Raw genomic sequence first — 11,463 nt, forward strand, 5'->3', positions numbered from 1 at the left:
GGCCTCTCTTCCTACTTGTGATCTCTCTCTGTCGAAAAAATAAATAAAATCTTAAAGAAAAAAGGAAATGGAGAGGCTGTGCTGTGCTGGGCTCTGGGCACTCGAATAGGGATGGAAGAGATCTTTGCTCCAGCTTTAAGTCCGTTTGCGGTCGCACAGCTCCTTTAACTTGATAGGCCCATCTCTGGTGCCACGTATCTGGCAACGCGCAGAAAAGGTCCCCGTTGCGAGTCATTGGTCTATCTCCCAATCTTTTTGATACTGGCTTTGACTACCAAACTTGTTTCCTGTTTACAGATTTTCTTGCCATTTGGGCTTCAGCACGACTCCTTGATCTCATCACTTTAGGGACTCTCTCTACATGATCTTGATCTTGTGGCCATGGCTGACATGTCAATACCTGTAAGCTCACTCCGATTCAACAGAATGCTGAGGGAGGAAAATGTCGAGCCCCAGAACAGGGGGACGACCTTGTCTGGACCAATAATAGAGACCAGAGCAGAGGTCCAGATCTTACAGTCTCAAGTACAGCCTACAGTCTCCACATCAGCGTCAGACCCCGGAGGGATGTCTGCACAGTTGATGACATCCCCAGCGTTTGACACCATGTCTGCACCTCTAATGGGAGCATCAAACGCTGAAGCACTGTCCCCACCACTGATGCCAGCCTCGGACTCCGGGGCACTGTCCCCATTGCTCATGCCAGCTTCTGATGCAGAAGTGCTATCCCCCTTGCTCATGCCAGCCTCAGATTCTGGAACACTCTCCCCATTGCTGTCCACTTCAGACTATGGATTAATGTCCCCGGGGCTGATGACAATTCCCGACTTTGGAACAATGTCCACAGCGCTAATGACCACACCACATTCTGCAGAGATATCACCATTGGCGATGCCAGCTTCATCCTCTGGAGCAATGTCCGTACCGATAATGAACACTCCAGCCTCTGAAGCGATGTCCACACCCTTGATGCTGGCCCCAGATTCTGGAGAGATATCTCCACTCCTAATGCCAGATATAAATCCTGGAGTGATGTCCACACAGCAGCCAATGCCAGCTCCACGCTCTGAAGCAATGTCACCATTGCAAATTACTGACGAAGACACTGAAGCAATGTCTAAAGTCCTAATGACTGCTCTGGCCTCTGGAGAGATATCTTCGCTGCTAATGTCAGGCACAGACTCTGAAGCTTTATCCTCACTGATAATGTCAGCCCTCGCTTCAGAAACAACGTCAACCCAGCCAATGAGCACCCAAGACTCTGGGGAAATCTCCACCCAGCTAATGTCTGGCACAGATCCCAGAGTAGGGTCTTCACCGATAATGTCAGCGCCAGGTTCTGGAGCAATGTCTGCACCAGTCCTGGCGGTCCCAGATGCCGGAGAGGTGTCCACATTGCCTAAGGTAGCTCCAGACACTGAAGCCTTGTCCCCACTGCTCATGACAGCCTTAACTTCGGGAGTGGTGCCCAGCCAGCTGATGTCAGCCCAAGACTCTGGAGTGATGCCCCCACCATTAACACAAAATCTAGACCCTCAAATCATGTCTACTCCAGCAATGAGAGCAGGAGCCACTGGAGGGATGTCTGCAGGACCGAAGAGAGCCTCAGACCCAAGAGCAAGGTCCATACCACGAATGAAAACTCTAGCCTCTGGCAATATGCCAACACTGCTAAAGACTGTCCCAGACTCTCCAGCCATGTCTGCCCCACTGATGACAGCCACAACCTCTGGAGCCAGGTCCACGGAGCAAATGTCAACCGCGGCCTCTAGAGTGATGTCCACACAGTTAACCAGGGCCAGAACTTCTGGAGCGGTGTCTACAGGCTTAACAAAAGCCACAGCTGGTGGGGCAATGTCCACGCCGCGAATGAGACCCCCAGCCTCTGCCATGATGTCCACGCCACTAAGGAGAGCCCCAGCCTCTGTGGCTATGTCCACACAGCCAATGACAGTCCAAGCCTCTGAAACAATGTCCATGCTACAACTGTCTGCCCCAGCCTCTGGACCCATGTCCACACTGCCAATGAGAGCCCCTGTCTCTGGAGCCAGGTCTATGCCACAGAGAAGAGCCACAGCCTCGGGAGTGACAGCTGTGCCACAAATGAGAGCCTCAGCCTCTGGAGCAATGTCCACCCCGCTGATGACGGCCAAAGCCTCTGGAGCCATGTCTCCACTGCTAATGAGAGACACAGCCTCAGGAGTGATGTCCTTGCCACAAATGAGAGCTACGGCCTCGGGAACAGTGTCCAAGCCACTAACGACATCCAAAGCCTCAGAAGCAATGTACATGCAGCAAATGACAACCACAGCTTCTGGAGACATCCCCACAATGCTAATGAGAGACACCGCTTCTGGAGTTAGGTCCATGCGGCAGATGACAGACACCGCCTCTGTGGGGATGTCCACACCACTAATGAGAGCCCCAGCCTCTGGAGACATGTCCACACCACAAATGACAGCTGCAGCTTCTGGAACTATGGCCATGCCTCTAATGGGAGCCCCAGGCCCTGGAGCGATGCCTACAGCATTAATGAGAGCCACAGCCTCTGGAAAGATGCCTGGTCAGCCAATGAGCACCCACGACTCCGGAGGGATGTCCATGTCCTTCATGAAATCCATGACCTCTGGAGGGGTCTCCCCACTGCAGATGCAAACCCGAGCCTCAGAAATGATGTCCACACCCAAAATGAGAGCCCCAGCCTCTGGGGTGCTGCCCACACCACTAATGAGAGCCCCAGACCCTGGAGAGATGTCTGCACTGCTCACCCGAGCTTCATCCTCTGGAGAGATGTCCTCACCACTTATGAGACCCCCAGTTTCTGGAGAGATGGCCACACCTCTGAGAGTCCCAGTGTATGGGGCAATGTCTACTCCACAAATGACAGCTTCAGCCCCTGGAATGATGCCCATGCCACAAATGATGGCTCCAGTCCCTGGAGCCATGTCCACACCCCTGATGAGATCCACAGCCTGTGAAGCGATGTCCATGCCTCAAATGATAGCCACGGCCTCTGGAGGGGTGTCCTTGCCACTGATGAGAAGCCCAGCCTCTGGAGCAATGTCTGCACCGCAAATAATGCCCGCAGCTTCCGGAGACATGTGCACACTATCGATGAGAGCTCCAGTTTCTGGGGTAATGTCCCCACCACTGGTAAGAGCCCCAGTCTCTGGAATCATGTCCGTACCACTAAGGAGACCTTCAGCCTCCGAAGCTGTATCTGCAGAGATATTGAGAGGTCCAGCCTCTGGAAAGATGGCCCCTGCACAAATGACAGCCATGGCCTCTGGAGGGATGTCCAAGCCATCAACGAGAGCCACAGCCCCTGGAACCATGCCCATGCCGTTGATGTCAGCCATGGCTTCTGGAGACATGTCTGTGCCGCTAATGAAAAGCATGGCCTCTGGGACAGTGTTCACACTCCAAACAAGAGTCACGAGTTCTGGATCTACGTCCTTGCCACAAACCACATACACAACTTCCGGAGGGATGCCTGCGCCGCCAATGAGAGCCTCAGGTTCTGGAATGATGTCCACGCCAATTCTGAGAGCCACAGCGCCTGGAGGGATGTCCGTGCCACCAGTCAGGGGCCCAGTCCCGGGAGACCTGTCCACACCCCAGATGGCAGCCACAGCCTCCGGAATGATGTCCTCTCTGGAAATCAAAGCCATGTATTCTGGAGAAACCTCTGCCTCTCACATCAATGTCACAGCGTCTGGATCGAAGTCCATACCCCACACAACTGCCACAACAGCCGAAACAAGGAAGCCACCACCACAGGAAGTCCCATCCTTTGGCATGCTGACCCCAGCACTTTGTTACCTCTTAGAAGAGCAGGAGGCAGCCCGGGGCTCATGCTCTATGGAGGAGGAGATGGAGGTCGATGAGGAGAAGCAAATGAAGGGCTTCTTGAATGACTCTGAGAAAATGGCGTTTCTGGTGTCCCTTCATCTGGGGGCAGCAGAGAGGTGGTCCATCTTGCAGATGGAGGTAGGCAGCCCCCTCTCCGATGAAAACAGATCTTTCCTGAGCAGATCACAGGGCTTATATGACTCCCTGTCCGAGATAGACATCCTCAGTGCCGTTCTTTGCCATCCTAAGCAGGGCCAGAAGTCAGTCAGGCAGTACGCCACTGACTTCCTGCTGCTGGCCCGACATTTGTCTTGGTCTGATGCCATTCTACGGACCAGGTTTCTGGAAGGACTCTCAGAAGCTGTTACCACCAAAATGGGCCGGATCTTCCTGAAGGTGGCTGGCAGCCTAAAGGAGCTGATAGACAGGTCCCTGTATACCGAGTGCCAGCTGGCTGAAGAGAAGGATTCCCCGGGCAGCTCCGGCCAGGTTCTGCTGTCAGCCTGTAAGCGGAATAATGAGGAGGCAATGGAGAATGAACTGAACTCCTATCAGCAGACTGAGGAGGTAATGATGGGGGAAATACACTCAAGCACAGGGGTGGGGGGTGATGGGGAATGCACCCTGCTCCTTTGGGTAGAATAAGGAAGAGGCAAGTGGGAGGCATTGAGCTTCTAGTCCACAACCCCCAACCCGGAGTTTCATCGGTGGCCTGGCTATGCAGTGATTGGGGGCATATTAACCACTTTGAAGCAACGCCCCCGCCCAAGTTCCTGGGGGCAGGGAGAGGCTGGGATGGCTAAAGGTCTAAGTCTTCTGATTGTGAGGGAACCACCTGGGGCCCAACTCTCCAATTATCCCAAGGGAGGCATCATCTTTGGGGGGAGCTGAGTCCTACCTACAGGCATATGTGTTGTGAACCCAGGTCACTAGGGAATCTGGCCAGCCTAGTCCTCAGTCACACGTTATGTGCATGTGGTACATTAGCCAAGTTTCTTGAACTGCTTAGTTACTGACATTATCCAGGCAGAACCCCCTTAGCATCATAGTAAGTGTGGCTCTTACCTCTGCTGGTTTTTGTCTGTCTGTTTTTCTCACTCCCAGCACCAGCATGTTCCCAAACGCTGTTACTACCTGAAAGAGCATGGAGACCCTCAAGAGGGTCTGCATGACCACCTTCGACAGAGCACAGGCCATCACAAGGCCTCCACCAACAAGTAATGCTTTCTGGAATCTTCTCCTGTGATGTCTGACTCCGCTGCTAACTTGAGGACTCGTTCCTGGACCCATTCCATTCAGTTACATCATAAACCTTGTGGCCTTCCTCCTTCAGCCTCCCCACTCCAAGCACAATCCCCCACCCCCTCGTAACTCCATGATGTCTGATTTGACCTTCTCTTTTACCCCACATGCCTATGACCTGTCCTGACAATCAGAAGTGTGGACTTCGAGAGTGTTTGGTGTATGAGGTTCTGAACTCCTATTGCCGTCAAGACCAGTCCTAATTCCTGGTCGAGAGAAAAGTCTAGGCAGGATAAACCATGCCCCACCTCCAAAACACCTTAGAGTGTCTTGCCATGTGTCATCAGGCAAACGTGAGGAAGACCTGGTCCTATTTCACCGGGCAGGGGAGCCTGTAAAGAGAGTGATGCCCACTCCTAAACCACTCTTTTCATATGCCTCAACTCATGTACCTAAAATGGGTCTCCAGGGCCCTCGCCCTGTTTATAGTCTCCATCTTAAACCATTCGTTTTGATCCACAATAGTAATCATAGTAGTGGCTAACATGTATTGATTATGTATTATGTGACTGGTACTGGGCTAATTGACAAGCACCATCTCACTACACTTTTATCATAACCCAACTTGTTCTTGTGTTGTCAACTTCTGACTTCTTGATCTTTTGTCTATGGCCCCTGTTTTGTTCCTCGGTGTCAAATTGTTAGCTCTGATCTTGGTGGCTCCCTCAGTAATTAAGTGCCCCCTGCTCCCCTTGGCTATTGTGCTTTGTGACCGGCACTCTTGATAAAGTTCTTGGTCTTTAAACAGGCATAGATAGTTAGAACATTCTATGAGCAGTGTTTGCCTTCAGGTGGTGGGATTGTGGGTTATTTTCCTCTTTCTACTTCTCTGTACTTTCCAGATTCTCTGCAGTAAGCATGTATTACATTTGTAATCATAAAAGTCAATAAAGTTCATTTATTGGAAAAAAAGAGAAAAAACCATGGCTGACAGAATTTGATTTACAGAGTCCTTCATTCAATCGATATTGGTTATCTTACATGTGTCAGCCACTGTTTTAGGGACAGGCAGATAAAAACCCAGACAGAATGAAAGCTCCATTCCAGTGGAAGGAGTGATGAGCAAGAAGAGCCATAAGTAAGATAGACTGAAATCATGGTAAAGACCATGAAGACAAGAAATCGGGATAATGGGGACTCTGATACTAGCAGATCCTAATTTATTTATTTAATAATAGCTCACGTAACTGGGTTACTCAAAAATCTTTAAAAAAACAGTAGGAGTGGCATGATGAGAAACACATTTTAGAAAGTTACTTTGGCGACAGTTTGGAGGCAGAATAGGGGAAGCGGTTGAGAGCAGTTCTGAGTCCCCTGTCATAATAGTACAGGTGACCGACTTGCTGGCTGACTCGGGCAAGGGCTGGGGCAGCAGGGATGGAAAGAGGACAGCCACCAAACACTCTCTGAGGACTCTAGTTCGCTGCTCCATTACCCTAAATATTGGGTCTGATTCCAGGAAGAGGAAAATGATTCTCAGAAAAAACAAAGATTGGCAGACAAATTAGTGGCCCCATGGTCATATAGATAAGAACCTGGCTCTCAGGGCTGCCTGTGGATGTGTCAATCACCAGTGCTGTTGTCCCTGGAGAAAAGAGGGGTCAATGAGTTGGGAAACCCACATTCAAGGGTGGGGAGGCAGCAGGCCTCAGGGGAACGAGCTTTCCCCTCTTCTCTGGTCCCGTTGGCTCACAGCTCTTAGCTCAGCAAAGCACAGTCAAGCTTACTCTCTACTGAAATAGAAATGAATGTACCGAATCACAGTTGGTGTCTGGAAAATGTATGTGGGAAAGAAAATGTCTTAAAATTGAAACTTTTTTTTTAAGAGAGGGAGAGAGAAGGAGGGGAGGGGCAGAAGGAAAGGGAGAGACAGAATCTTAAGCAGGCTCCATGCCCAGCGTAGACCCTGACGTGGGGCTTGACCTCATGACCCTGAGATCGTGACCTGAGCCGAAATTAAGAGCTGTCCACTGAACTGAATGAGCTGCCCAGGCATCCCCAAACTAATTTTCTCATAGCCGTGAACATGGAGAACAATAACAATTCTTTTTTAAAGAACATTTTATCATTGAAGTATAGTTGATGTACAGTGTTATATTACTTTTGGGTGTACGGCATAACGATTCAGTGATTCTGTACATTACTCAGGACTCATCACAGTGAGTGGACTCACCGTACAACATCATTATGATATTATTAACTACAGTCCCTAGGCCATACTTTTCATCCCTGAGACTAGTTTATTTTCTAACTGGAAATCCCCTGATTCTTTTCTTTATTTTCCTCCCTGTGTTTCTCCCCTTCCCTTTTGCCTCCCCTCTTCTTTAAGCGAATGTCACTAGAGATAAATGGAACAAAAGAAGCCCAATCAGACACTGCCAGAACCCAATGCCTGCTCCTCTACCCACCCCAAAGCTTATATTTAGAAATGTTTCAAGAGCCACTCAGCCTCTGCATAGAGCTGGGCTATCATATGCCCAAGTACTTGAGACAGTTTTGTCTGCTGTAAACTGGTGTTTCAAGTTTCTCCAGGCCTTGCTGGCCCGTGGGTAAAAATAAAGTCACATGAGCAGTAAAAACTCATATGGCACTGGCCCCTGTCCCCACCTGTGTGCTACACGACTTCAAGCCCTTGAAGGTTTCCTCCAGGGATCTGTGGAAGACCCTGGCAGCTTCCCGTGTTCCGAGGTAGTCCTCTGCTGCTGTTCTCCAGTTCCCACCCTGCCTCATGGCTCTCAGCTGCCCATTTTGCCACATGAGGATGGCTCCTCTGCCCCAGCTGCTGGTGGATGCCTCTGGCTGTGGGAATACAGAAGCCCCTGCTGGGGTGGGGCAGGAAATGGGGCTGCCCTCCCTACTGGCAGCTTCGGCCAAAGTCACTGATAGTTCACAGGGGTGGGGATTGGGCTGTGGGTGGTGGTGGTAGTAATTCCCCTCTCCCGTCTGTGCCACACGCTGCCCCTTTGTCACCTGGACACTGAAGCATTGCTTTTAACCCTGTATCTCAGTGAGGCCCATGGGAGAAGAGTGGCTTCAGCTGCTTCCTATGCTAATATGTCTGAGGCCACACACCACTCACCCTTGTTCCAGCTCAGTGCTGGCATACTAAAGCCACCCAGTCTTCTAATCAGACCCAACCTCCAGCTCCCATCCCCACGTCTCTATCCCTGCCCTGTGAGGCATCGTTAAGTCCACAGATCTCTTTGAAACCACTATCTTCCCTGTGAACAGACACCAGGAACTCTCTCCACACACCTAGTCCTGGGCCGCCAGGTAGGTGGTGGGGAGAGTAAGTGTCACCCTGTCCTGTTCCTCTACCTTCTTGCCATTCTCCCATCCACCAGTTGGTCTCTGTCTCTGCTCCTCAGGGACCAAGAGTATATAAAGCCTTCTCTTAAAGACCACTTTCTCCAGGCAAATATAGACTTGGACTGCCACTTAGTGATGGATGCTTCCATTTCTGGAACTTCAAGTCTCACTTTGGGCCCAGACAAGATCCTGTGGCACTGGACTAGTTTGATCAGATCAGCCCAAATACAAGATCTTTTCCTCTCAACCTCATTCTCCAACCAAAATAATTACAATGTCCTCAGGGCCAAGTGGAGGGTAGGGTTGGTTGGGACCTCTTCAGCATCTGGTCTCTTCAAGGGTTCTATTTAAACTGTGGAGGAAGATCTAAAAGAAAATTCTTGACTGAAGACTGGCAAAAGCCACATTTTAATATCAGTATCTATTGAGCATTGACCAGGGTCCCAAGCTCTGGACTAATTTCTTTACCTGCATTGTCCCATGCCCTCTTCAAAACAACTGCGAGAGGAACTCATTAACCTTATTTTCCAGACTGAGAATCTCTGGTACAGAGAGGTTAAGTAACTGGCTCAAGGCTCTAGAGCTAAAAAGTAGCAGAGCAGGGATTTGAACACGAGCCACTAGGCTCCAGAGCCACACTCCACTATGTATACATGGCTTTGTTATTTTGAGCCAGATGGCCGCTGGGAAGCTTTACCCTGTGCCTCTGAAGAAATTTGCCACCCAACAGCAGCCAATATTTGAAGCTCATAAAGTCTGAGGGCCTGAAAAAAGTGGCCCTGATTTCCCCTTTCACTGCCATAGGTCCAGATGTGAATCCTCCTCGGGGTCTCTGGGGAAAGTCTTCCATATTCAAGGAAAGGGGGTAATTGTGTGGAGCTCCTGGGTTCAGGAGATTATGCCCAGCGGCCAGCGACAGCCTCAGAGTGGAGCATCCTCTGTTCTGAGCTCTGAGCTGGGAAGGAAGCTATACTTTTCCCTGGACATCTTCCCATTGAGAAAAAAAAATCATCCTGGGCCTGGGCATTTGTAGGTGGGTGTAGGACACCAAAAGTGGAAGGGATTTTTGTGGCTGCACCAAGAGCTGGCTCCTCTTTATTAACCGCTAGTTTTCCCTCTTTATCACTTCTCTTTCAGGAAACAGGGGAGGGGTAAGGAAGGAAGATGATCAATCATTTGGATACTCCAAGCCCCTGCCTTCCAAAACCACCCTTCCCTTGGAAGGTGATCCTAGTTCCAACACTGAGGTGAATACACACATTAAAAAGGCACCAGACACTCCCAGTTTAAACAACCTGATGGAGATAATCTGTAGTGGCTTCTCCCATTACCAATGCAAAGACATGCTGGTTAAAGGGTGTGTGGGGGTGGGGTGGGAGGAGGGGGTAACTCACAGCTGAGCCTCAAAAAAGAAAAGGGAAATCCCCAGGGGCAAAACACTGAAGAGGGATTTTTAATGGCAGACCAATAAACTCTTGAGCCCTCCAGGGCAGAAGTGATAGAGTCAGAAGAGATACAGCCTAGCTGACAATGGAATGCTCACACACTCCTTCAGGAGCAAAACTGTGAACCTCTGATCCTACACACTGCTCACCCATCACTCATGAGTCAGTGTGAAATATAGACATTTTCCAACAAAGACTGAGTCAATTCACCATTCCTACAAAAGATGCTGCTCTAAAAAAAAATGTTGCTCTTAGGACTAGGAGAAGCTTGGGGAAGCTGGCAAGATTTAGAAAAGAAGAAAGTTCCCATCCCTTGACAACCTTTGCTGAAAATTTCACTGGTCTAAGCACTAGTGTATAAACAGGTATGAAACAAACTGACTGTGGCTTTCCCATGATACCCTCTAATATCTTTAAAATTTGACTCTTTTTTGGGTCAGACTTTTACTGAGATATAATTCATATACCATATATTTCACCATGTATTTTTTATTTTTATTTTTGAGAAAGAAAGAAAGAGAGTACGAGTGGGTGGTGGGGGTGGAGAGGGGCGGAGGGAGAGGGAGAGAAAGAATATTAAGCAGTCTCCATGCCCAGCATGGAGCCTGACATAGGGCTCAATCTCACGACCCTGGGATCATGACCTGAGCCGAAATCAAGAGTCAGATGCCCAACTGAGTCACCCACACACCCTTATTTCAGCCATTTAAAGTGTATAATGCAAGGTTTTGTTGTTTTTTTCTTTTAGTATATTCACATAGTTGTGTAACCATCACTGTAATCTAATTTTAGAACATTCCCATAAACCCAAAAAAATACTCGGTACCCATTACTCAATCACTCCCCAGGCCCTCTTCCCCTAGCACCTGGAAACCACTAACCTACTTTCTGTATCTGTAGATTTACCCTTCTGGACATATTAGATAAATGGAATCATATTACATGTGGCCTCTTAGGGCTGGCTTCTTTTGCGGAACATAATGTTTTCAAGGTTCAATCATGTCATAGCACATATCAGTAGTTCCTTTTTCCAGCTGAATAATATTCCATTGTACATATATACTGGTGTTTTATTTATCCATTCATCATTTGATGGAGATTTTGGTTGTTTCCACCTTTTGACTATTATGGATACTGTTGCTATGAACATTCATCTACAAGTTTCTGTGTAAACACTGCTGGTGCAAACATAACTGGGAGTGAAATTGCTGGAGCATATGATAATTCTATGTTTAACCATTTGAAGACTGCCAGACTCTTTTCTGAAGTGGTGGCATCATTTTGTATCCCCTTCAGCAGTACATGAAGCATGCAAGTTTTCCACATCCTTGCCAACACTTGTTACTATCTCTTTTGGATTATAGCCATCCTAGTAAGTATCCCATTGTGGTTTTGAATTGCATTTCCCTGATGGCTAATGATGCTGAGTGTCCCTCTAGGATCTTTTTGATACAAACTCAACAATCTTGCAATGTATTACCATACATATGGTTGAAAGTTTCACCTTTCGAGAGTATTCTGCAAGATGCTACTGCTCCCTGGCTGTCCAGCCCAC

At 48.9% G+C, this 11,463-nt stretch overlaps 1 protein-coding gene across 1 annotated transcript; it reads left to right on the forward strand.

The window, feature by feature from the left end:
- Nucleotides 1-381: 381 nt before the first annotated feature.
- On the forward strand, nt 382-5,073 carry RTL9 (retrotransposon Gag like 9; the record flags this gene model as incomplete). Its single annotated transcript, XM_080795776.1, has 2 exons — nt 382-4,419; nt 4,957-5,073. The coding sequence occupies 2 exons, from the start codon at nt 382-384 to the stop codon at nt 5,071-5,073; spliced, it is 4,155 nt and encodes a 1,384-aa protein (XP_080651902.1).
- Between the last annotated feature and the right edge of the window lie 6,390 nt (nt 5,074-11,463).

This window comes from Martes martes (genome assembly GCF_963455335.1).
Source record: "Martes martes genome assembly, chromosome: X".
In the NCBI taxonomy this organism is placed as follows: Eukaryota; Metazoa; Chordata; class Mammalia; order Carnivora; family Mustelidae; genus Martes; species Martes martes.